The sequence below is a fragment of the Alligator mississippiensis genome, chromosome 2 (assembly GCF_030867095.1).
Source record: "Alligator mississippiensis isolate rAllMis1 chromosome 2, rAllMis1, whole genome shotgun sequence".
Lineage (NCBI taxonomy): Eukaryota > Metazoa > Chordata > Crocodylia > Alligatoridae > Alligator > Alligator mississippiensis.
The window spans coordinates 291202414-291229498 of record NC_081825.1 but is presented as its reverse complement, the minus strand read 5'-3'; the positions used below and the strand labels follow the sequence as shown (position 1 = coordinate 291229498).

Below are 27085 nucleotides of genomic sequence, written 5' to 3'. Positions count from 1 at the left end.
ATCTTAGTGTCATCAGCAAACATGGACAGCATGCTTTCCACCCCCCCCCCCCAAGTTGCTGATGAAGATGTTAAACAGTGAGGGCCCAAGGACCGAGCCCTGGGGTATCCCACTGCTCGCATCTCGCCAGGTTGAGTACAACCCATCCACCACTACTCTCTGGGTGTGCCCCATCAGCCAATTTTTTACCCATCCAACTGTGCAGGCATCAATGCCACAGTCGCTTAATTTATTGATGAGGATGGGGTGAGAGACAGTATCAAAGGCCTTCTTAAAGTCTAGAAAGACTACGTCCACGGTGACACCATCATCCAAGAATTTAGTTACTTGGTCGTAAAAGGCAATCAGGTTGGTCTGGCAGGACCTGCCTTTGATGAACCCATGCTGATTGCCCCTGAGCATGATCGCCCCTGCAGGCCCCCCACAGATGTGCTCCTTGATTCTCTCCAAGAGCTTCCCAAGCACCGAGGTGGGGCTTACAGGCCTATAATTACTTCGGTCCTCCTTCCTCCCCTTCTTAGAAATAGGGACCACATTAGCCAGTTTCCAATCCCCCAGCACCTGGCCAGATGACCACGAATGCTCATACAGCCGGGCCAAGGGCTCCGCGATGACCCCTGCCAACTCCCTCAACACCCTTGGGTGGAGGGCATCTGGACCTACAGATTTAAAAATGTCTAGCCCTTCCAGAAGATCCCTAACTACATCTGCGCTGACTGAAGGCTTGATAGAGCTATCCCCAAGATTGTCCCTACCTCTGGTAGGTGGGATATCCTGGTCCCTGTTCAGGAAAACAGGGGCAAAGAAACTGTTAAAAATATCAGCTTTCTTGTCTGGCGTGGCCACCAGATTACCGGACTTTTTATTATCCTTAATTTTGGTCACTGGCCCTAGCTCCATCTCTGGCTTGGCCTTCCTAACCGCTTCCCTGCAGTCCTGAGCAATGGAGGTGTAATCCTCCTTGGTGATAGCCCCTTGCTTCCACTATTTGTACGCTTCCTTTTTTGCCCTCAGGCATCCCTGGATGCCTTTGCCGAGCCATGGGGGCTTCTTAGCACTCCTGCCCCCCTGGGTGCGCATTGGGACTTACTCCCTTTGAGGTCGGAGGATCGTCTCCTTGAGGAACAACCACCTGTCTTGGACTTCCATCTCATTGAAGCTCTGAGACCCCAGTGCCTCTCCTACTTACCTTCTTAGCTTACAGAAGTCGGCCCTCCTGCAGTCGAGGACCTCTGCCTTGCTGCTTGCTTTCACCACCCCGCGCTGGATAGTAAATTCCAGCAGGCGATGATCACTGTCGCCCAGGTGGTCGAGTACCCGTAGACCCCTCACCCCAGGGGTCGCCTGTGGCAAGATCCAAGTCCAGCAAGGCATTTCCCTTGGTAGGACTGTGCACCTCCTGGGTTAGGTGGAGGTCCTGTATCCTGGCTAGGAACCTCCATGAGCGGTTGGACCTGGCTGACTGGTCCTCCCAGCAAATGTCTGGGTAGTTTAGGTCACCCGTGACAACCACGTCCCTTGACTTTACAGCCTCCGCAAGTTGACCTGAGAATTCCAGGTCCAGCTCATTCCCCTGGTGGGGCGGGCTGTAGTAGACGCCCACTATCAAGTCCCTTTCCCCACTCCCCGCTTGCATTCTTACCCAGAGTGCTTCATTTTGCCCCTCCTCTGACCCCATCCTGATCATTGAAGGGGTGTATTGCTCTTTGACGTATAGCACTACACCCCTGCCCCCCCCCCCCCGGCCCCTTTTCCCTGCTCGGTCTTGCCTGTACAGCCTGTATCCCTCTACCCACTGTCCAGCTGTGGGTAGAATTGCACCAGGTTTCCGTGAGCCCCACTAGGTCTGGGTTTTTGCTAGCTAGCAGGAGGGTGAGTTCCTCCTGCTTATTCCCCATGCTTCAAGCATTTGTGTAGAGGCATTTGAGGTCTCCTGTAGGTGCCCGTGCCGCCCACTTGTTCCTAAGTCTGCCCTGGCCCCTGTCACTTACCTGGGTACTACCTGTGCATGCCACCTGGCTTGACAGCGAAGTGTCCTCGTGTTCCTCTGCGTCCCCATCCCCCGATGAATCTAGTTTAAAGTTCGCCGTAGGAGATCAGCCAACGTGGAAGAAAAAACGCACTTACCTTTTGGGGAGAGGTGAAGCTCATCCCGCCCGAGCACATTCTCTGTGCGGAAATGCAGGTCGTGGTCCAAGAACCCAAGACCGCCTGGTAACACCAGCTCCGAGGCTGCCGGTTGACCTCAGTGATGCATGTCTCATGGCGCCGTCCACGTCTGCTCACTGAAAGGATAGAAGAAAAAACCATCTGTGCCCCTGTCTTCTTGAGCTTTGTCCCTAGAGCCTTGTAGTCTCTCGCGATGCGGTCCAGGTTGTCCCTGGCTGCATCATTTGTTCCCACGTGGATGAGGACCATGGGGTAATGATCAGAGGGTCGGATGAGGTCTGTGATCAACTCTGTGATGTCCTGATCCGAGCTCCAGGCAGGCAACAAACCTCACGTGCTATGGGGTCAGAGCGACAGATGGGCCCTTCCGTTCCTCTTAGGATGGAATCACCGATGGCAAGGACCCGGCATCTCTTCCTCTCCGTGTCCTGGTAGCTCTTAGCTTGTGCCATGCTTGGAGTGGCATCGGCTCCCTTGGAGGCATCCCCTCCTACCTCCTCCTCCACGGCTGCCAGGGCCTCATACCTGTTCCCCAGCTGTACCTGGGGAGCTGACACTGAGGTAGCACAAGTAGCCCTGGCTCTGGAGGGTGACCGTCTGCCATGTCTCTGCAGTGGGTTCCTAACTAAATTACCTCAGTTTAGACTTTTTCTGTAATCTCCCTGCTGTTTGCTTTTTTTACTTTGGTGTAATGCAGATCACATTGGCATAAACATTTTGTCTGTCGACATCAGCATTTTTCATTGACTGTCATTTGGTCAAATGAATTTAAATCAAATTTCAACTCTTCTTGGCTCTTATGCAATCTCAGACACTTGCGTATGTTCTTAAACTTTACTCATTGGAGTTGTTCTGGTGATCTCAACTACTCACCTGATTGATTTAACAGGTGTGTCACTATTTGTATTACTGGTGTCTTAGATCTTCTTTCTCCCTTCTTTTACCATTCTTCTGTTTTCTTCTTAGTCACATACGTTGACCTGATGAGCCAATCTTGAAACGCAGGTTAGCGATTGTTCCTCTGAAATGCTACAGCAATGTTATGCAGACAGTGTTGGAAAGCTGTGTGTAGCTAATTAGTTTGTCTTGGCCAGTGTAGCGATCTGACTATTTTAGGTATGTGAGAATGAAAAAGAAATGGATTTTTATCTTCCGCATCAGTTCCCAAACTATGGTACACGTACACAAGACATATGCTGGAGAAATTGTGTACTGGCAGATTTAATTTAAATTATTTTAACCCCTTAAATATCAATTATTATTATATGTTGGTAGAGGTACACAGGCTGCTGGTACCTCTGGAAGGGGGTACATGGTAAGAACAAGTTTGGGAACCTCTGGTTAAACCTCTGCGAAGCTATAGACACGTTAGGTGTCTGAAGTCCACGGTGACTGCTCTGGTTTTATTACCAGGATCCTGATCTGTCGTAGTTAAGCTGGGGAGCCTCCACATCTAAAACCTCTGGGTTTTTGTGGGGTGTTTTTATTTTATCTCTTTTTTTCCTCCCCTTTGGCTGAAGAGAGCTGTGAATGAATGGTAGCTGAAGTTGGCACACCCCTACAGTGAGGGGAGAGCATTGAAAACCCAGCCGGATTCAAAGGGCTCCATACCCTGTTCTGCAAAATCAACCATGGGAGGTTGATCTCCACAAAGATTTCACAAGAATGTGCAAAATCGTTCTGTTGTTTTGGCTGTTTTATACCTCTCTCAAAGTTATTTAAAATTAAATACTTGGAAGGAGGGGGCTAGTCTAGAAGGCCTAGTACAGTGCAACCTTGCCAGATGGCTGGAACAGTTTGGGTTTATTAATTGGAGAAATACAGTACTCTTCATGTCTTGAACTCCTTTGAAATGATACTTCCCTCCTTTATGTACTTGTATCCACGCGTGCACTAAAGCCCAACTCAGGAATGGCATTTGGTTCCAGAAAGTATCTTGTACAGGTCTATTCAGATGGAAGGATTTTTTTGTGACTTGGGAAGAAGGAGGACACAACAGGGGACAAATGTCACCTTTTTTCTTACCAGAAAGAGAACTGCTGGGGTTCAGAGTATCCTGCAAATAATTAACTACTGTACTGTTTTGAATATAGTAATTAAGTCTGTCTTTTTTTTTTTTTTTCCCCTTCCTCCAAAAGAAACTTAACAATTGCACTTGACTTATACCTGAGGTTGGCCTGTAATTTGGCCCTGAACAAGTTTGGGCTTTTGTACTTGCAATATTTGTAGTGCCATTGGGTCCTTTCCTTGTTGCTTAATTCTCCAGAGGGGCATCTGAAAGGGCAGTAGCAGTTCCAAGTTTTTTATCTGCTGTCATGGGCTCGTATTCATGGAAAAAGCTGTTTTTCCGAAAATGTAATGCTGTCTAATACAGGGTTCACTTATAATCAGAACAGTACAGTACTTAATTATTTCAGCGCTGAAGGATTTAGCATTTTGCTTCTCAAATTGGCATGTTCTCATATCTAAAATCTACTTTTGGGGAAGGTTCTTCACGATTGTTAGTTCGGTTCAGCATTCACTTCTGCAGTCCTGACTTTCTGACTTTCCTTATTTCTGTTGTCTGCCAGAGGGCCAGGGTGGCATCAGTGTTGATGCTGCTGATTAGGTAGGAACCAAGTGGGAGAACCTGCCCTTACTTTATGCCAGTGGTCTCCAACCTTTTTAAGTAGGAGATCACCGTTTGGCATTTAAAAGCAACCCAAGATCTACTGTGTGCCGCTGCTGCCCCCTCCTCCCCTCCCTCTTGTGCCCAGGAGGTAAGTTCATGGGGAGGTAGGGGGGTAGATCAAGGCAGAGGAAGAAAACATTTTTGGAGGGCGCACCTCCCCAGCAGGTAAGTCCCACCTGGCCGGGGTCCCACTCAACTTACCCCTGCTCCTGCCTCTGCGGCACTGTTCCTCACCACAGGAGGCCTCGATCTCACCCCCACGCCTTTCCTCCCCCAGGGACTGACCTGCTGGGCTGGGGCATGTGTGCACGCGTGGACACAAGCAGTCAGCCCCTCGCCCCAACCTCGAATCAATTCCAAGAGGCTCCGAGATCTGCTGGTGGATTGAGATCCACTGGTTGGTGACCACTGCTTTATGCTAATTTAGAAAGGCAGGAGTGGCAGGAAGTATGAAGCTTTCTCCTGAGAGTTATTTTCATCTTTAAACTAGCATAGCAGGGATGCAGTCGTTCCGGACATCCTAACCCATCTGCAGGAGAGCTGTCTGACTTCAAACTGCAGCTATTTTAACGGGCAGCTTTGTATATGTTACCTGGAGTGCAGTCACTTGGGAGCACCGCAACCATGTTTTAGTTATTGTATTTCCATACAGAACATTCTCCAGACAAAAAATAAAAGCCAAGCAGTTTGTTGCGTGGCTTCCTTTGAAAAGGATTTTACAAGTTAGGGTTGGATTGGGATGTAATGTTCTGCCTACAGGAAGGAACAGCACATTTTTCCACTACATTTGTAGCAGACCAGGTGTGAAATCGTGACCTGGGAAAGTCAGTCTCCCTGCTGGTTTTCCAAGGAATGTATAAACTGCTTGGGTCTGTTCTTTGTGCCAGGCAGCTGTCATCTACCTCCTAACCCAGACTAATTTGTCCTGTTTTAAATCATAAAAGTATTGAATAAAAGTGGGCTACAATGTAAGGTGTGGAGCTTTTTTTTTTTTTTTTTTTTTTTTTCAATGCTTTCATAAGATTTTACTATATTTGACAGCTCTGTGCTTTTTTTTTCTCTCTTAATAGGTCCGGGTAAAACACCGTTGATAGGAGGAGGATTTCATGCCAATTTGGGAAAGGAATCGCGAGCACAGACTCTACAGAACGGTACTTGCAGACTCAAGTTTTGTTGATGCATGGTTTTAAGTTCTTTCAAAATGTGATGGCTTATGTTTAAATTTTAGTTTTGAATGTGGCCTCAACCCCTTGCAGTACTATTTACCATGGAGTTGGCAAGCCTGTAATTCTGCCAATTGCTGATTTTACATTGTACTCTTGCTGGATTCTTATAAATCTGCCTTATGAGGTCAGATAGCTGTCTGATGAATGGTAATGGCACCTGACAGTACTATCGTCGCTTAAAAGGGTTTTTTCAAGGTTGACATGTCCACTATACCTTTTTATGATCCAGTAACCTCCCATGGCTTTTTACTTTATCCGGTTGTAATGTCCTTGAAATGCTTTGTCTGTGTGTTATGTTCAAGAATAAGTGTTCCTATGCTTTTGTTTTCAGACAGCGGTAAAATAAGATTATGCCAACTTGTTTATGCTAGCAAAATGTGTGATGGTAAGAGGCAGTGGTGGGGGGAGAATTCCTAGCTTTCAAAGAGATATAAACAGACCTCAGGGAAAAGGTGCACAAGCTTAAAAAGGCAATGCTGATATGGTATACATTTTAATGTAGTTTGCACGATCCAATTTTTTAATCAACGAAAAGAGTCTTTTATTTTAGAAATTGGATATGCTTCCATTTTCATTTGCTGTTGCTTATATCCATAGGCACAGGTTGTCACTTGGCTAATCATCACTGCTGCCTGATGCATTTGTGAGATGAGAGCTGATTGATTTTGTCACATTAGATTGTCAAAAGATGGCATGTGATTAAGATGTAGATGGGCTTCCATTGATATCTTATCTGTCATTCTCATTTCCTTTGGAGGATTTCAAAATAATTTTTCCCTCAAGTAGAGGCTTTTGCATACAACTCGAGAAGGTGAAATGTTGGCTGTCAGAATTGTGCCTGCCTGTGAATAGCAAGGAGGAGATAGTTAGGCATACTTAAATAATTGTAGCATAATTGACGTGGAGCCAGATTATTGTGCTACCTTTCTTCATACTGGATAGTGTTGTGCACTTTAGATAGTCCTCTTGGTGTCAGTTAGGCTATCTGCTATCTGTGGAGAAAGGTCATGGCATGGTGTGAGCTCCTGCCTTGAATTCGGTCCAAAGCTGTTGGCACGTGAGACTTCTAAGGTTCTGCTAATAAGATTCTTTTTTCCTTTTTCTGTCAGCGAAGTGTATAATAGGATGAAAGAATGAACGTTGTACAGACCTGAATTTCAGTTTAGCTTTTTAAAAAATATAGTAGTCATTAGGCCAGGAAGACGAACTGCTTCCTTACAACTTAAACGTCAGGAAAGTAAGAAGCTGGAGGAAAAAATACCCTGACTATGCATAAATCAACTACCATGCTTACATGAATCCAATACGAGTCCCGTCCCCCTCCCAGTCAGCATAGGAGGAAAAAGCCCTTGTTTTGGATTTAAATAAAGCCCAGAGCAGGTGGCAGCTCAGTTCTGGTTTTGGCCCTGCACTTAGGGCGGAAGCTGGAGCTGCAGTACCACCTGCCCTGGGCTATAGAGGCTTGTTTGTTAGAGGAGGTGGGTCATGGGGGGAGGGGTGGGGGGGCAGGTATGGGGGAGACAGCGAGAGGGGTGTGTGCGGGGGTGGGGAGGGACCTGCAGCCTCCCACTCCCCATACTTCCTGTAGCCTGCCCTCCCACCTTCTGCTCCCCTGCTACCCAACTGTTCCCCCCACTTACCTTCTGATTTGGCTCTGGTTTTTCCAGCCCCTACCTGGCATGGCTGGGAGTTGCTGTCGCTTCTCCTGAGCTGGGGCTGCTGCTGCTGGCTGCCCCAGAAGAGAACAGAGTTTCAGCAGAAGGTAAAGAGGGGGCCGGGCAGGGAGCAAGAGGGGCAGGCTTTAGGGGGGAGCAGTGGTGGGGACAGGCTGCAGGGATGAAGGAGGCAGAGTGGGGGGGGGGGGTACAGGGGCAAGTGAGCAGGGGATGGGAAGGGGGGGCAGAAAAATGTATTATGGCAGGGGGGTTGCATGGTAGGGGAGCAAGGGGCAGGTATGTGGCCCCTTGCCCCCCACCACTGCTTTCCAAGCCACAGCAGATTGGGGGACCAATTTCAGATGACCTTCTGAAACTTATAACATTTATAATTTCCATTTACAGACTCTAATAACTGGGGGGAGGGGGTGTCTTTAAATTCAAAGTAGTCTTGGATTCAGGTAAACACAATATTCTTTTCTCTTCTGGTCTCCTCTGTTTTCCAGTCACACTGTAAGGCCATATGCTGTGCTGAAGTGGATGTAGCCTTCTGGAATTTGGCAGTGCAATATCTGAAGTGGAGGCAGGTTTGCTTGAGGATAATTCTGAGCATCCTTTGTCCTAAGAGTTGGGTGGTTTTGGCTGCATGTGTGAATCTCTGATTATACAGTACAATCTTCCCCATTTTGTGCTGCCAGCAGGCTTCAATACTTGTATCATATAATCAGGGATCCTGGTTTTCTCTGTTTAAAAATGGCATATTTGCCGATTTAAAAAAAAACAAAAACAAATTATTTGATTTAAAAACCCCACATACTGCGTTTTTCTGTGATTAAAATGAAATGGCACTATGGGAACAGGGCAGCAGGGTGGGGAGCCCAAGCCTGCAGTGGGCAGCCCGCCTCTATGCCTGCACAAATTTGGGGGACATGTGTCCCCCATGTGCCCCCAGGAGTGCATGCAGCAGCCGAGAACCAGTCTCCCTTCTCCCACTGCTGCCCCCTGGACAAGCCACCCACAGCCCTATCCTGCTCCTGTCAGGAGACCTGCAGCTGCACGTTTCGGTCCTGGGCCCCAGCCCTGCCCAACTCCCTCCCTTGCTATAGGGTCCTTCATCCCCCACCCCCAGCCAGACTTACCTGCAGAGAGCTGCTCTCCAGGTTGTCTGGTGGCCATGTGCATGTATGAGTGGGCACATGACATGGTGCCCCCTGCCTGACTGCTGTCCTTCCCCCCCCTCCCCAGCCTGAAGCAGCCCCTTGCAGGCTGGAACTCTGCCAGCCTGCAAGGGTAAGCATACCTTATTCCTGTGTTTTTCTCCTTAAAAAGAGAAAATCCAGGTTTTTCTGCCCAAAATAAGAAAATCTGGGTCTTATTGTGTTTCTGCATGGTGAATGAAAAACCTGGATCCCTGGTAATCAGTAGGGTGTACGAAATGAGCCATATTTGATTTGGATCAGATTTGGCCCAAATCGGGGACAGCGATTCGATTAATTGATTTGGATCGCTGTCCCCAATTTGATTCGGCCAAATCTGAATCTGAAGAGTCGATACCTATTCGGAGAATCGGCGATTTGGACACAGATGCATCTTTTAAATGTTTTTTCTACATACCTCGAGGTACCAGGCATAGCTCGTGAACGCTGCAATGCTGCGGCAGATGGAGTGTCCAAAGGAGAGCAGGGAGGCCCCCTGTGTGCTTGGTGGTGAACCCGGAAGTGGACCGAAAGTAATTCAGTCCGCTTCTGGGTCCGCTGCTGAGCGTGCTGAGGTCCCCTGCATCGCTGGCTCGGTGATTGTCTGTGGGGAGACCCCAGGTGCCCCCCCCCGACCCAGGAGGCACCAATTGCTAAGACGGGGGGCCCCCCATGCGCTCCCCAGCGGACCCGGAAGTGGTCTGCTGCTGAGCACACTGGGGATGACCCCCCCGGGCACTCCTGTGGGATGCTCCATCTGCCCCAGCATCACAGCGTTCACAAGCCACCTGGTACCTTGAGGTATGTAGAAAAAACATTTAAAGCTGTGTCTATGTTCAAATTGCTGAAATCTCTCCAAATTGATTCGGAGGGTTCTGATTCGATTTGGAGAGATTGAAGGGTCTCTTGACTCAATTCGGATTCGGCCACCAAATCGGGCCGAATCTCCACCGAATCAAATTGGGGACTGAAGCTTCTCGCAGCCCTAGTAATCAGTTACCTGAATTGAACACTTCTCTCAAACACTTCTAGAACAGAAATGTTTTTTGTTTTTAAGTCTGCATTCATCTGTAGTTATCCATTTTCTTTGTCTTCCCTGTATCGTGGATATTTTCCTTTTGTTTAAAAAAAAATTGTTAATCTCCATATAGCAAGGCTGCACCTTACTTGCTGCAAGTCTGAGAACTGGTCCCTGGTGTGCACAACTGTTTGCTGAGTCCGTAGTCACTGCTAGAAGAGTCTGTGTTGCACATACTGCTCTTTGGGGTGGTAGAGACCATCTTTGTGCTTCTGTTTGAGTAGGAGAGAGCCTAGTGTTTTTAATCAAACTTTGAATTTTGCAAGATCAATAAAGACAAATAGAGCTACGTAGCTATAAAATCTTTCCCTGCCACTATAACTTGTGCTTTATTTTAAAAAAGTAATAGTATTGCATCTTCACTTACAGTACAATTTTCAAAAATATTTGCATTACCTTGTATTTTTTAAACAAAAAATGTAACAAGTGTTCATTGAAAAAAATATTGCTCTTTGGCTGTTTGTTATAAACTACAGTGAACAAAGATGGGAAAAATGCATTTTTAATCTGATCAGATGAAATACTCCAATATAATCATAATTTATACATGGTATAATTACTTAGTTGCTTGCTCATCCCAGAAGGCTTGTGTTTGCAAAGTGTACCTAGCTGCAAATGAACTGGTGAAATAAGTTGCTGTTGGGCTTCATAAAGAAATACTGATTTATTTAAGTATTTCAGATACCTTCCTTCTGGAAGAGATGTTTGTTCTACATGTTAACAGTTCTTAATTCAAGGATGTATGCAGCCTTTGTTAATAGGACAAATAGTTCATTTTCTGTCTCCTACTGTGCTGTGCAAGGGGTGCTGCCAAATGAAAGAACGCTTTATAGGGAGCAGAGACAGGTTGTCGGACCCAAGGACTTCTGGACTTGTCACCTGCTGCATTACAGAGCAGCCACACGGGCTGTGTGTGGTCTGAGAAGTCTTGGCATGTCTGTCAATAAGCCGAGCTTGTTTGCCAGCAACCTGTGTGTTTGACATAATCTGGGGAAAGGTCCAGCAATAGGATGGCAGCCTGCTATAAAAAAATTGAAAAAAAGAGAAAAAAAAACGGAGCCAAATTAATCTTTGCTGTTTTCAGCACCATTAGAACAGGGATGCTTTTTGGCCCATGGTATCCAATGTGTAATCACTTTGTATAGAGCAGTTGGTGGTGGCTAACTTAGTCACAGAATATGAGATGTTATTCTCTGGCAATTTACTTTTTAAGAGTTGTGATTTTAGGCTCTTTTTGGACTGGGTAAAAAGCAGTTTTCTATTGAGCGCCTATACAGGCTAACTGGTGGCTTTGTGTGTTCTCCTCCCTATTTTTGTTGGAGTAAAGGAATATAATCCCAGACATCTTCTGTTTAATAGTGTTGGGCTTTCCAACAATCATTTTTCTATTTTATTATTTAGTGTTTTATGTAGTCTCCAAACAAAGGTGCTGACAGTCTTAGCCCTGAAGCTTAAAGTCCCCGTGTTTGGGGGAGTGTATATTGTATGCAGTATTAACTTCCCATGTCATTTATGCCTTAGCTGCTTGTTTTCTTGTACTTTATAATGCAGTAGTTTATGGAGGTTCATATTTTCTGACTTCGTGGCATGAAATAAATGTTATTTTTGCTTGTTTATCTGAAGTATTTCTAGTTACAAAAATTTGAGTCCTACTTACCTATGCTATTTTATTTATCTGTGATAGTTGATATTCATTGCCTTTGTCCATATCCACAGTTCAGTCTTTCTTTCATTTTGAATATACTCTACCGTATTATTGGATTTGATATTCAATTTCACACAATCAACAAGTATTTGTATTTGGCACCTCAAAGGTATATTCCATTCAGATGTGACACATTTTATTAGTAGGCAAATCCTGTAAGGTGAGAATAATTGCATTTCAGCCTTTGTTTTAAGGCTTTGACATCAGAAAAAAATGTACCCCCTGAAATGGTGCCACTATTTGGTAAAAAGGAGCAAGAGCTATAAATAGAACATGATATATTAATTGGAAACTACTTAATTAAACCCAATCACAGATAATCTGCTGGGAAGAACCAGTTGACCAACATTATTTGTTTATTTATTTATTTTTAATAACTATTTTTATGACTACTGTCTGAGCTTCATGAAATCCCTGTTGTATTGCATGGATTTGTAGGTACTTGCAGTACGAAAATTTTGGATTCTGTCTCTTTAAATCTTATTTTGCAGCACTACACTAGATTATATAATCTCTCTAAATAGCTGGTTTATTCTCGTTTCCTTGCAGACAATCTGTTCTTGCTATATTCATGTCAGATTCAAGACAATTTACTTCCAACTATAACTGAGCACTGCTGCTTCCAGTGAGTCTTCAGTGGTTCAGAAAGGACGGGCAGAGGGGACAAAAGGTCAATAGCATAATTGTGACACATACTTCTAAATTAATTCAACCACAGATACTTAAACATGTTTAAAATTGAAATTTGAAGAGTGCAGCTGTGTAACTTAATATTTAATGCAACTTCCGGGCTATCAACATGTATTTTTAAGCCTTCAAACCAATAATTGTTTTGCTTACTGCCTTTATGAATATAAATGTAGCTAATGGAATTCGTACATCTCTGGCTAGATGTAAAACCCTCTTTGAAGATGTTTGCTGAAAACACTTTCACCTTCTCTTCTTTTGGATCTTAAAGCTTACTGCATTGCCCTCACTGATATCTGGTTTATCTTAAGTGCATATAAAGAGGTCTGGTTCTTATCAGTATTACTCATAGCCTCTTATACTGCAAAAGAGATGGATACAAAGGAATAGAAATAAAGGACATTTTTATTTGACAAAAAGAAAGCAGTGAGTTGGCAGATAGCAGGGGCCAAGACAAGTGAGGTGGTATGCTGTCACTGACTTTAAACTGTCTTGTTTGATCTCAGTTTCTAACTTCCTTGACTAGCCCTTTCTGGTGGCCAGTCTCCTTAGCCCCTTTCTCATCCCCTTCCACTTTTTCTAGCTTGTTCCTTTTCAGGTGTGTGCAGGCCCTGGTCTCCTCCATGCTCACTCAACTCCTTTCTGCTTTCAACTGCCACCCCATGCCATTTTCTTTTCCACCTTCAAAACATCAGGTGTGCAGTTGATAACTCACCTCGAAGTTCTCCTTCTCAAGCCTATCCTGGATCTCCTACAATTTGGCTCTTACTTTCTGCACTCCACTGAAGTAGACCTTCCTTAAGGCTTTGAAAGACTCATCCTTCTGGTCAAAAATTAAAGCCTCTGTTTCAGTGTCAGCCTCTTTGGTCTGTTGTTTTTGTTACTGACTGCATCCTTCTTGAAATCTAGTCCTATGACTGTCATGGGTCTCTCCTTGTTTTCTTCCTTTCCTTGTGATCATTTCCTCATTTTCATATTTGGTTGGTCATCCTTTTCTCACTGTTTTCCAGGATCCAGCAGGGTGTGGCTACATCGTCTTTCCTTTCTTGTGGGAAAGGCTTAGTGCACTGGTTCTCAACCTTTTTTGTGCCAGGACCGATTTGTAAACATCGATGGCCAGTCCCGACGGAGTAAATAGCATAAGTAGAAAACAGCCCTCTGGCCCTGCTGGTGCCCCTCACTCCCGATCTGCTGCCCCCTGCCCCCAGTGTGTTGGGCAGGGGGTGGGTGTAGGGGGATGTGTGTTTGGGGCATGGGGGAGCCCCACGCAGCCTCTCGCAGGCTGGAGCTCTGCCAGCCTGCAAAGGAAAACCCAGGGTTTGCCATGTTTTTCTCCTTTAATGGAGAATCCATTTTTAAAATTTGTTTCTGACCTTTTCATATATTCTTGTGACCCACTTCTGGGTTGCAACCTACGGGTTGAGAAACGTTGGCTTAGAGTACTAGTGGCACAGGTTAGGGATTGCTTAGAGAAGTTAGATGATTTCAGTCAGCCCGGCTGAATGGCCTGCACCCTGAGATACTGAAGAAATTGGCTGAAGTAACTTCACAGCTGTTAGCTATCCTGTTTGAGAACTCATGGAGTTTGGGTGAGGTCCTGAATAAAGGGAAAAGGGCAAATACAGTGCCCATCTTTTAAGAAAGGGAAGGAAGAGGATCTGGGGTATTACAGACCAGTCAGTTTGACACAATATCTGGAAAGATCATGGAGCAGATCCTCCTGGAAACTGTTTTAAGGCACTTGGAGGAGAACAAGTCAATCAGGAGCAGCCAGCATGGATTCACCATGAGCAAGCCATGCTTGACCAACCTGATTGCATTCTCCAATAAGGTGATGGGCTCTGTGGATGTGGGTGAGCGGTGGATGTGATGCATCTCGATTTTGGCAGGGCTTTTGACACAGCCTCCCACGACATCCTAATTAACAAGCAAAAGAAGTACAAACTAGATTAAATTAGTGTAAGGGGGATACATAACTGGCTAGAACTTGGTGCTCGATGAGCAGTCTCAGTGGCTCAGTACCTAGGTGGGAGGAGGTATCAAGTGAGGTTCCCCCAGGGGCCTGTCCTGGGTCCAGTATTGTTTAACATGAGTGATTTAGGTGATGGGATGGAGTAAATTTTGTGGATGAAACCACTGTCTGGAGTTTCAGATGCTCTGGAGGGCAAGAATATGATCTGCAATCAATCAGATGGGTTTCAGCACGGACAAGTGCAAAGTCTTGCACTTGAGAAGGAATAATTGCATGTACAAATACAGACTGGGGAACGTCTAGCTATGCTTCAGTATTGCGTAGAAGGATCTGGCAGCTATAGTAGACCATAAGCTGAATATGAGCCAACAGTCTCTCTTAACTGCAACCTCCGCCCCTTTCCCCCCCCCCCAAAGAAACAAAAACAAACAAACCCCCAAAAACCAAACCAAACAAAAACCAAAAACCCCAACAGCATACTGGCTTGTGGCAACAGGAGTGTCATTTGCAAATCTTCTCTTTATTCAGAGCTGGTGTAAGGTCTTACCTGGAATACTGCATCCAATTTTGGGTCCCACATTTCAAGAAGGGTGTGGACAGATTGGAAGAGACCAGTGTGGGGCAACAAAAATGATAAGGTGACTGGGAAGCATGACTTACGAAGAAAGACCGAAAGAGGTAGGGGTGTTCAGTCTGGAGAAGAGAAGGCTGAGGGTGAATTTGATAACAGTCTTGAAATATCTAAAGAGCAATTAGAGGGAGGATGGTGATGACCTTTTCTCTGTGACCTGGCTGGGAGAAGTGGCCTCCAGGAATGACAGCAGAGGAAATTTAGGTTGGTGATTAGGAGGAACTTTCTGACTATGAGGGTGGTTAAGCACTGAAAAGACTACCTAGAGAGACTGTCCCTTTAGGGATGTATTTAGGCTCCGTGTCTTCCAGAGCCTCAGTGGTGCATGGGTGCAGCATCCCATGCTGAACCTCTTTGGGCTCCTAATTGCTGACTTGAGCACAAGTGAGAGTGAGCAGGATGTTACTGTGTTGGTGGCAGGCAGGGTGAGGAGTGAAGCTATATAGGCCTTAGTGACTCTGGTCTCTAGTACATATAGAAACAATCACTCAAAACAACGAAACAGGTAAACTGCCCTCCAAGACCTCTGTGCTGAATTGCCCTTTTTCCTATTAACAAATTCAACTTTCCTTCTTTCACTTTCAAGGAAGGCTGTTTACAGCCCTTTCCCTTCTAGTTGCTTATTGTGAAAGCACTCTTGCAAACCAAATTTTTTCTTCCTGGATTAAATGTTGATTGGACTAATTATTGTAAAAATCGAGGATGATGATGATGATTAAAATCTGTCCAAGGCTTTGGCCCATGAATTAAAGGGAACATTTGACAATTCATTCTTTTTACTCTTCTACAATCCCTTTCCTTTCTCAGTTCGTTAACTGGCTAAAGGTAAGGATAGCAGTTGTGTCGAGGAAAACACAAATCTTGATAGGCAAATGAGGGAAAGTGACTTCTAAATTACTGTGCAATTGTGAAATTTCTCGCTTATAAACACTGAAGTTTTAGACTCGGTTACCGTTTTCCCATAGGCTTATGAAATTTCTATTTTGGTTATATAATAAGTTAGACTAGAATACCATATATCACTTCTAGAGCCCTCAAAACTGCTTATAGGGAATTGGGATCTATTATTTATCTCAAGATAACCATGATTATTTGTATAAGAGAGTTTATTTTGCTGGGCAAAACTTTTTTTTTCTTTGAAACAACCACTTTGTACAATACAATTCATAGTGAGATAAGCTTGGTTATTAATTGGTTGGATTCTCTTCATACTTAGTATGCCAGAAGGAACTGACTCCCTGTGTTCCCTTTTAACAATGGGCACAATCTGCATTTTTATGACAAGCTGCTGAAATAACTCTTGTTAGCTTTGAAAGGAAAGATTTCTTGGGTGAGTTTAAAACATAGTTTTGCTTTAGGTTGCCATAATAAACTGAAGTTCTACGTGTGTGTCTCTAGCTTGAATTGTTTTTTGTTACGAAAAAATTGGCGTTAAACACACTCATATAATTCCTTCTAAAGTACACTTCCCAGTAAATTATTTTCTCTTCGGTGCTTTCATCTCTCTCATTACATGATATAGCCCAACTGAATACAGTACCTTTTTCTTGTAGTAAAGCATGCTACTTTAAACCACAAAGCATGTTTTTAAAGTCTAACAGGGCTCCTAGTAAATTGATAGCATTTTCCCTCTAGAGTGCAAGATGTGTGCCGTGTGTGTTGGCAAACTGCTAATGGTAAACGGACTTGGATGAAACTGTACTTGAAAGAGCAGTTAACAGTGAACTCCTGGGAAATTATATGCTGTACATGACTATACATTTACAGTGCACCTACTCCTTTTTATGCAATGAATTATGATTCAGAAATATCATTGCCATATCATAACATTTCTTCTAATGCATCTGAATGCCTTATGGGGACAAACAGTAGTGAAAGAACACTTATTCAGTGTCATGGCTGTATGTTGTGGGCATAATGACCATTAAAAAAATCTTTGTAATGTGTTTGGGGTGTGTCATAAGACTCTGCAGCTTTGTAATCATTATGTATGTGGGGAATCTTTTTAAGTTCTTCATCTTCAGCAGACCTGAACGCCTCGCTTGACACTTTTAAAACGCACTATCGGATTACTTTACTAGATGAGCTTGAGAGGTTTTAGCCTGCCAGCAGAAAGAGACTTTCAGTGGGTAATATTTTTTGGTTTCCCTCCACAGACACGCATAGCAAAGGCCATTAACACAGGAATAGAGTGACCTCCAGGTAGAGCTATACTGATGAAACCCCTAATGTAGATGCAGTTGCTGCTAAGAGTCCCTTTGCTGGGATAAAAATAACTCTCCACAGTCGGGAGGAAGGGGGAAAATGAGGACATCTGGTATAACTCTACCAAAACTTTGAAGTGTAGATGTGCCCTTATGTACTCTGGAGTCTCCTTCGCTAGGCGTGTGCGTTGAGCTCTTGGAGAATGCCCATGGATGTGTGTTTATACCAAATTGCTGGCTCAGATTCATTGTAACCCCCAGGTCCTTCTCTGCAGTACTGCTTCCTAGCCTGTCATTCCTCAGTCTGTATTTGGATCCCTAGTTTGGTTTTTTTTGGATCCCAAGTGGGCAAAGCCAGTTTCCTTGCTCTGGTCCTTGAATATTTGAGGCTTTTTTAGTGCCTAATTGTTTGTTTTTGTTTTTTTGTTTGTTTGTTTTTTGGATGGTGAGGATTATGGTTTAGGCTTATTTTTGCTGTTAATGCAGCATTGTTCAGTGATACATCTTGATAGGAGAGCAGTACGTTGCATGCCCAAACAGCAGCACTTTCTCACAGATTGAATAAACTTTTTCTTCTTGTTTCTGTTGGCAAGCCTGCAGAGTAAAATCTAATTTTTTTTTTTTTTATCGTGTGCCTGAATCCTCCGAAGAGATTATACATGTTCTGTCATTGACATAGAGGCTTGAATCTTAGCTTGACTCGTCATTCGAGTCCGAGGGTGCTTTATTTCTTTATTTACCGTTATATTTATATATCGCAGTCTTGGTGCTGTAAGCCCTTGACTGTGAGAGGGGAACAAGGTGTGTTCTGCTCTGTTCTTTTGGCCTCGCTTTAAAATGAGTGGGAGGCTTTCTAAAACTGTTCTGTTCATTGACTGTTATTAGCAGATGGATGCTCTGCTTGGAGTATTTCAAACCTGTATGTCCCCCCAACACGCACTCTGTAGCTGTGCAAACTGTGCTAATTTATCCACACAATTTAAAAAGAAAAACACAAGGGGAAATATATATCCCTGCTTATAATAAGATTTATGTCGCAGCGTTTTGTTTTTGATGAGCTAGGGAGTTCTTTACTATTTCAAGATCTCTATCAAGACTTTCAGCACTGTGATATTAGATGCTTTCTGACGCTTCATCTTGAACAGAAATGAAATTCCTGCTGAAGTAGGACAGACATTCGTTCTAAAGCAGCTGTTCACGCATAATCACTTATCCTGTATACTCTGAAATAGCTAATTCGTTTTGTTTAACTTTTTAACCATTCTAAAGAAAGTCATCGTAATAACCTTGGCTTGACTGTCTCTAATTCAGAAGTGCCTTTTCCTCCATACAGGCCATAAACACTGCTCTTTAGACAAATGATAAATGAAGGCATTCAAGGCATTCAAATGAATGTCTGAATTTACTAAATTGGCTGTTTTTGTGTCAAGGGCTTTCCCCACTTATCCACAGAAATTGACTAAAACTAGCACTAAAGAGACTCGTTCTTTTAATGGGCTCTCAAGGTGTTTCTCTATTTACTGACATAACTAGGCATGCATTTTGATTGGCATTTTTCAGGGTTCTGCATGACCAGAATTAAAATGAGATCCTCGTATCCAAATGGCACGTTCATTGAAGTAATGCACAGTAATGGATTTTTAACAAACAGTCTTATAGAAAAGGTCACCGGATTGTGCTCTTCTACATAGGTTTAAAATTCTCCTCTCTCCCTAGGTCCCTCCTTCCGGTATTAAGAACGTGCTTTGGTGTAGGTTTTCTTCTGCAGTTGTTTGAGGGAGTTGTAACAAAGGGTAAGGGAACTTGCTTTTTCCTTAATCTCTGGGTAATGTGTTGAGATAGGATTGTCACCTACAGACATTGGCTGAGAGTACTGACAAGGATTGCTTGGCTGCCATTTGTGACCATCTCCATTCTACGATACTGCATATGAAAATTGATGTTATATTAAGAATATGGGAGAATATACCTACACTGTACACTGTGGATGGATTTCTTCAGGGGGCAGCTGATCTACTAGACCCCTGTCTTATACTGCTTCTCAAAGGATTGGAAGTATCAAATGGCTAGACATTTAATCAGAAGAACCCTGATTGAAGAATCAAGTCCTATTAGTAGTTGAAAATAATTTTACAGTCTCTTGTGAGCTGGATAGCACTTTATTTAGATACACAAACTTCTGACTTATGAAGGTTACATGAATTCTAATTTGCTGCAGGAGAAGAAATAAATAAATATATAATTTTGGAAAATATAGGTATTGTATGTAACCCTTTTTTCAATTTTGCATATTCCATTTATTTTGTGTACTCCATTTGGCTTACAGGGCTATTCCCTTTACTTAAGAAATCTTTGGACCAGATAGAAGCATCATACATAGAAAACAAGGTCAATTAATCTTTTTTCAAAGCTCTTTGATAACTAGTTAAGAGTTGCCAAGTAGAACAAACATGCTTCCCTTGCAACAACTGGCGAGTCAGGAGCAAACTAGCAAGTCCAGGGGGATAGGAAATCTTGGGAGTAGAACAAAGCTATACATAATTCTTTTTAGGAAAAAGGTGTTTTTTGTATTGTTCTTGGACTTAAACAACTGACCTACTTTTAAGCAAATAGGAAATATAAATCATCAGTAGCCAGAGACCAAAGCTAGAAAACTTCAAAACAAAAAAGTAAGAACAAAATGCAGAAGGTTATATGCAGCTAAGAAGGAGGATATAATGGGTAAACCATAAAAGTGGTGGTGTTGCAACCAGGTACAATGTATCTGTTTTAGTTTTACCTGTCTGCATTCATCTATCCATAAGTGTGTTTATCAGTTATAGGGGTTTAGGTTGTAGCTGTGTTGGTCTAAGGATATAGGCAGACAAGGTTCCTTGGGTGAATTTGATATCTTTTATTAGACCAACCCAAATGGTTGGAGAATAGTTATTAAGCAAGCTTTCGGGTTCAAAAACCCTTCGTCAGGCGAAGGACACTGCAGCAGTTGCTGCGTGCTCTTCCTGGATGGAATGAAAAGTAAAGAAGCCAGGGGCTGGGCTGGGCAGTCAGTTGCCAGGCAGATTGTAATGTATCAAAAATCCAATCCAGCAGGTTGATGAAATGGAGCTCATAGGCTCGTCTCTGGGATGTGTTGTGTAAATTTCCCTCGAGGATCAGGACTGAGAGATTGGAGAGAGAGTGGCCCTCCCATGAGAAATGTGCCCCCACCAGTAATTGGGTATTTCTGTCTTTGATGGATTTCCGGTGTGCGTTCATTCTGGTGTGCAGTTGTTGTCTGGTCTCTCCTACATATCTTCCATCAGGGCATTTGGTGCATTGGATGAGGTATACTACATTCCTGGAGGTGCAGCTGTAAGATCCTGGGATGCTGATGGCTCTGTTGTGGGGTGTAGTAATAGTGGGGGTGGTGGAGATGTGGGGGCAGGTTTTGCATTTCTTGTCCTGGCACGGTCTGGATCCTTTTGGTGTGTTCTGGGGTTGAGGAAGTTTGCTTCTGGTGGTGAGGTTGGCGAGGTTCGGTGCTTGTCTGAAGGCTAGGATGGGTGGCTCTGGGAAGATTTTTTTAAGAATAGGGTCTTTTTCTAATATGGGTTGCAATTTTTTGAGGATTTTCCGTACAGGTTCAAGGGATGGGTGATAGGTCATAACCAGCGGTGTGCGATTTGTGGGTGTTTTTCTTCTGTACTGCAGCAGTTCTTCACGTGGTATCCAGGTGGCTCTTTCAAACGTGCGATCTACCTCTCTGGAGCAGTGTCCTTGCTGGGCAAAAGCCTTTTTAAGATTGGTGAGGTGGCGATCCCGGGTGTTCTCTTCAGTACAGATGCGGTGGCATCTGAGGGCTTGGCTGTATATCACAGCTTTTTTGGTGTGTTTCGGGTGATTGCTGGTTCTGTGCAGATATGTATGTTGGTCTGTGGGTTTCTTGTATACTGTGGTCTGTATTTTACCCTTCTGGATACTGATCATCGTGTCTAAAAAGGGGATGTTGGTGCTGGAGTATTCTAGAGAAAGTCGGATGGAGGGATGGTGATCGTTGAATTTCTGGTGGAACTCAATTAGAGATTTCCGGTTCTCACTCCAAATGATGAAGATGTCATCGATATATCGTAAGTACAGCAAGGGTTTGAATGGTGCAGTTCTTGAGGAAGTCTTCTTCCAGGTGGCTCATAAAAAGGTTGGCATACTGTGGGGCCATTTTAGTGCCCATAGCTGTTCCCATCATCTGGAGGAAGTGTTGATTATTAAAAGTGAAATTGTTGTGTGTGAGGGTGAAGTGTATAAGCTCAGTGATGTCTTTGGGTCTGTATTCTGGGTTGTAATCTTGTTCCTGTAGATATGTAATGCAGGCATGGATGCCATCCTGGTGTGGGATGTTGGTGTATAGGCTGGTAACGTCCATGGTGGCTAGGAGTGTGTTGCTGGGAAGGTGGTCTATGTTTTTAAGTTTCCGTAGCAAGTCTGTGGTGTCTTGGACAAAACTTGCTCTGTGGGTGACAAGCGGTTTTAGGATGGATTCAACAAAACCTGATATTTCTTCAGTTAGGGTCCCCTGGTTGGATATGATAGGTCTGCCAGGGTTCCCTTGTTTGTGGATTTTAGGGAGCATGTAAAAAGTCCCTGGGTTAGGTAGTGGGGGGATCAAGGTCTGTAGTTTTTGGTGGAAAGAACATGGAAGGGACCTCAACAGATCATCGAGTCCGACCCCCTGCATAAGCAGGAAAGAGTGCTGGGTCTAGATGACCCCAGCTAGATACTCATCTAACCTCCTCTTGAAGACCCCCAGGGTAGGGGAGAGCACCACCTCCCTTGGGAGCCCGTTCCAGACCCTGGCCACTCGAACTGTGAAGAAGTTCTTCCTAATGTCCAGTCTAAATCTGCTCTCTGCTAGCTTGTGGACATTATTTCGTGTAACCCTCGGGGGCGCCTTGGTGAATAAATACTCACCAATTCCCTTCTGTGCCCCTGTGATGAACATATAGGCGGCCACAAGGTCGCCTCTCAACCTTCTCTTGTGGAGGCTGAAAAGGTCCAGTTTCTCTAGTCTCTCGTCATAGGGCTTGGTCTGCAGGCCCTTAACCATACGAGTGGCCCATCTCTGGACCCTCTCCAGGTTATCCACATCCCTCTTGAAGTGCGGCGCCCAGAATTGCACGCAGTACTCCAACTGTGGTCTGACCAGTGCCCGATAGAGGGGAAGTATCGCCTCTTTGGATCTATTCGTCATGCATCTGCTGATGCACGATAAAGTGCCATTGGCTTTTCTGATGGCTTCGTCACACTGCCGACTCATGTTCATCTTAGAGTCCACTAGGACTCCAAGGTCCCTTTCCACTTCCGTGCCACCCAGCAGGTCATTCCCTAGGCTGTAGGTGTGCTGGACATTTTTCCTCCCTAGGTGCAGCACTTTGCATTTCTCCTTGTTGAACTGCATCCTGTTGTTTTCTGCCCACTTGTCTAACCTGTCCAGGTCTGCTTGCAGCTGTTCCCTGCCCTCCGGCGTGTCCACTTCTCCCCATAGCTTTGTGTCATCTGCAAACTTGGACAGAGTACACTTCACTCCCTCGTCCAAGTCGCTGATGAAGACATTAAAGAGTATTGGTCCAAGGACCGAGCCCTGCGGGACTCCACTGCCCACACCCTTCCAGGTCGAAACCGACCCATCCACCACGACTCTCTGGGTGCGACCCTCTAGCCAATTTGCCACCCACTGGACTGTGTAGTCGTCCAAGTCACAGCCTCTTAACTTGTTCACCAGTATGGGGTGGGATACCATATCGAAGGCCTTCCTGAAGTCTAAGTATACAACATCCACCCCCTCCTCCTGTGTCCAGGCGTTTCGTAACCTGGTCATAAAAAGAGACTAGATTGGTCAGGCATGATCTGCCTGCCACGAACCTGTGCTGGTTTCCCCTCAGCATAATTTTTCCTGCCGGGCTCTTGCAAATGTGAGCCTTGATAATTTTTTCAAAGACTTTGCCAAGGATGGAGGTGAGACTGACTGGCCTATAGTTGCCTGGGTCCTCCTTCCTCCCCTTCTTGAAAATGGGGACCACACTGGCTCTCTTCCAGTCCTCCGGGACTTGGCCCGTGCACCACGAGCATTCAAATATTCCCGCCAGTGGCTCTGCAATGATGTCGGCCAGTGCCTTCAGCACCCTCGGATGGAGCTCATCCGGGCCTGCCGACTTAAACGCATCCAGTTCTTCCAAGTGACTCTGCACCATCTCAGGGTCTACGCATGGTAGTCTGGCGCCTTGCTGCTGCCTCTCTACAACCCCAGTGAGAGACTTGTCATGCCCCTCGCTTAGGAACACTGAGCCAAAGAACTCGTTGAGGAGTTCAGCCTTGTCCCCCCTGTCCGTCACCAATTGTTTCTGCCCATTTAGCAGGGGTCCTATTCCTCCCTGGGCCTTCCTTTTACTCCCTATATATCTAAAAAACAATTTCTTGTTGTCTTTTACTTGGGTTGCCATCCTCAGCTCCATGGTAGCTTTGGCCCGTCTAAATGCCTCCCTACAAGGACGAGCAGAGGAGGTATATTCGTCTTTGGTGATCTCTCCCTGTTTCCACTTTTTATATGCTCCCCTTTTGTCCCTTAGGCTGCCCTGGATTTCTGTGGTCAGCCAGGAAAGCCTCCTGGCCCCTTTCCCTCTTTTGCCTCGCACGGGGATCGTCTTGCTTTGTGCCCAAAGGATCGTTTCCTTAAGGCACAGCCGCCCTTCTTGGGCTCCCATCACTTCAAAACTCCTACTCTGCAGTGCGTCCCTGACTAATTGCCTGAGTTCATTGAAATCAGCTTTCCTAAAGTCTAGCACTTTCACCCTACTAGTTACCTTACCCACTCAACGTCTTATGGTGAATTCTATTATTAGGTGATCACTGTCCCCCAGATGGCTACCGATCTGGAGGTCCCCTACCATGTCATCCCCCGTTGCCAATACCAGATCCAGTATGGCATTCCCCTAGTGGGACCATGCACCTCCTGTGTCAGGTGGAGGTCCTGTACACAGGTTAGAAACCTGCGTGAGCGGTGGGACTTTGCCGTCTGTGACTCCCAGCAGATGTCCGGGTAGTTTAGGTCCCCCATGACTACCGCCTCCTTAGCTTTTATGGTCTCCGAGAGTTGCCTCAGGAGTCCCGAATCTCTTTCTTCCCCTTGATGTGGGGGTCTGTAGCAGACCCCTACCACCAAATCCCTTTCTCCTTGCCCCCCATGTAGCCTAACCCACAATCCTTCTACTTCCTCATCCTTGGATTCCATCTTGATGAGGGTTGATGTATGTTGTTCATTGACATAGAGAGCAACCCCTCCCCCTTTCTTCCCCACCCTGTCCTTTCTGTACAATCTATAGCCCTCAATATGTACCACCCAGTCGTGGGACGAATCCCACCAGGTTTCCGTTAGCCCTACTAAGTCATAGGTGTTTTGTGCAAGCAGGAGTGCTAGTTCATCCTGCTTGTTCCCCATGCTCCTAGCATTAGTATATAGGCACTTGAGCCCTGCGACTGGTGCCTTTGCTGCCCCCCAGCTCCGAGTCCCAAGGGGCCCCTTATTTCTTACCTTCTTGTTTCTTACCTGTGCCGTAGTGCTGGCCGTCCCGCGACTTGCAGGTTCCCAATGTTCTCTTTCTTCAGGCTGGGCTGTCTTTGTGGGTGTCACATGGTTTGGTGGTCCACAGCTTCCCCCGCCCTCATCTTCCCCTCCCCCCGACGAGCCTAGTTTAAAGCCCGCCGGAGGAGATCCGCCAACCTAGAAGAAAACACACGCTTACCTTTGGGGGACAGGTGAAGCCCATCCCAGCTGAACATGTCCCTCGTTGTAATGTGCGGGTCGTTGTCCAGGAAGCCGAAGCCTGCCTCGAGACACCACTGCCGAAGCTGCCAGTTGGTTTCTCGGATGCAGTTCTCCTGCCGTCTTCCGCGTCCGCTCACTGGTAGGATGGAAGAGAAAACCACCTGTGCACCGAACTCCCTCAGCACGCCGCCCAGAGCACTGTAGTCCGCCATCAGGTGATCGGGGGTTCTCCTGGATGCATCGTTAGTACCCACATGTACTAGGACCATGGGGTAGTAATCGGTGGGCTTGATCCTGGCCTGGATTACCTCCGTCACATCCCGAATCTTTGCTCCGGGTAGGCAGTATACCTCTCGTGTTGAGGGGTCCTGGTGGCAGATGGGCCCTTCCATACCTCTCAGGATGGAGTCGCCTATGACGAGCACTCGTCACCTCCTCCTCTGGGTCTGCTTGGATCTCTTGACCTGTTCGGAGCGTGAAGAATGTGGCGTTTCTTCCTGCCCAAGGGTTTCCTCCTCCCCTTCCATCTCCTGCAGGGTCGCCAGGGCCTCGTACCTGTTCTCCAGTTGGACTGGAGGAACTGGTACCTGTTCGCTGCGAGCAGCTCCGGTCCTGGCTGTGACCGTCTGCCACTCTGCTGCGGAGGGCACTCCCCGGGGTGCTTCTTCCTTGGGTGCCTGGGCCTGCAGGGAAAGGAAATAACTGTCAATTTAATCCTCCGCCTCCCTGATCCCCCTCAGCCTGCTAACCTCCTCCCGGAGCTCCCTCACCTGTGCCTCCAGAGCCCTAAGATGGGCTCCTGCCGGACAGGTGTGGAGAAATGTAAAGAAATGTAGATCCTTCTTGCAGGGAAAAGTTGGTCACACTAGTGAATTAAAGCACCTGGTATATCATATTCAAATAAGTGATTCCCTAAGACTTTCTGTTACAGTACTGAGCCCATGAGTGATTTTTTTTTTTCTTTTTTCTTTTTTACTTGATCAGATTGGGGGTAGAGGCAGGAGAGGAGGGACAAAAAAATTAGTGAAATATATATCCTCTTACAAAACAGCATTTCATGTTATGATCAATGCAGCTCATTGCACTTGCATAGAATAATATTACCAAATAGATATGACATCTATACTGGGCATAACTCTCAAGGTTCATAAGTATAATCTGTGGGACTGTGCACAGAACTAGAGTCCAGTACAGGAATTGCATAAATGAGAATCTCCATATGCACCAGTAATTACACACAAAACTGAATACTTATACTATTTATATAGCACCAGAGATGTGTAAATTTGTATGTTGTTGTTATATATCAAGATTAGGAGAAATCATTTTCAATGATGGCAGTAATCATGAGGTGGGCTTACTACGTACAGGCAGTCCTCGACTTGCAATGTTTCGAGTTACAGTGTTTTGCACTTAAAACGTTTATAAATTGACACCCTGTTTCAACTTTCTGGCATCAGTTTCGACTTTACAACACTTGCTCCAACATGACGCCATGCCAGCGAACATGTTCGCTGCGTCACCTGTCTTCCTGGAGAACATCTGTCCAAACTTCCTTGGGCACTTTCTTTAAGAAATCAGACAAGACTCCTGAAAAGACTCAAACCAAGAACCCTTCAAAAAGTCCAGCAAAGTTGGCTCAAAGAAGTCCTTCCAAATCAATATGATTGCTGTTTACAATATAAATACACTACGGTAGCTATTTTACTCATCTATAATTGATTGAGTACAAAATTCTGGGTTATTTTTGGTGAAAATAGGTATTTGGGCCTTGGTTCAGGAACCAATCCCCCACTTATAATATTGTTTCCTATGGGAAAATTGGTTCCGAGTTGCAGCGTTTCGACTTAAGACGCGATTTTCAGGAACCAGTTGTGTCATAATTCCGATAATTGCCTGTACTTGTATTAGAAGAAGCCGTACAAATACACGAGTTTGCTTTCTGCCTTGGTGTCTAGTTAGAATAAAATCTTTAGGTGGTTACATTGGTGTTGGGCAGAAGGCCTTTAAAGAAGGGATTGTTTCCATATTCCAGGACTTGTTAACGTTATAAATAAAGCAAGTTACATGTAGAATATACCTATACCCTATGTCAT

The 27085-nt window shown here is 45.2% G+C and overlaps 1 protein-coding gene across 3 annotated transcripts in view; it reads left to right on the top strand.

The window, feature by feature from the left end:
* The window catches only part of BRF1 (BRF1 RNA polymerase III transcription initiation factor subunit), a 257854-nt gene that overhangs the window by 28432 nt on the left and 202337 nt on the right, over positions 1–27085 (top strand). For all 3 annotated transcript variants that reach the window (XM_014598772.3, XM_019479954.2, XM_059723299.1), the window contains exon 2: positions 5911–5991. In XM_014598772.3, coding sequence (XP_014454258.2) covers positions 5911–5991 — 81 coding nt within the window. The remainder of the gene's footprint in view (positions 1–5910; positions 5992–27085) is intronic.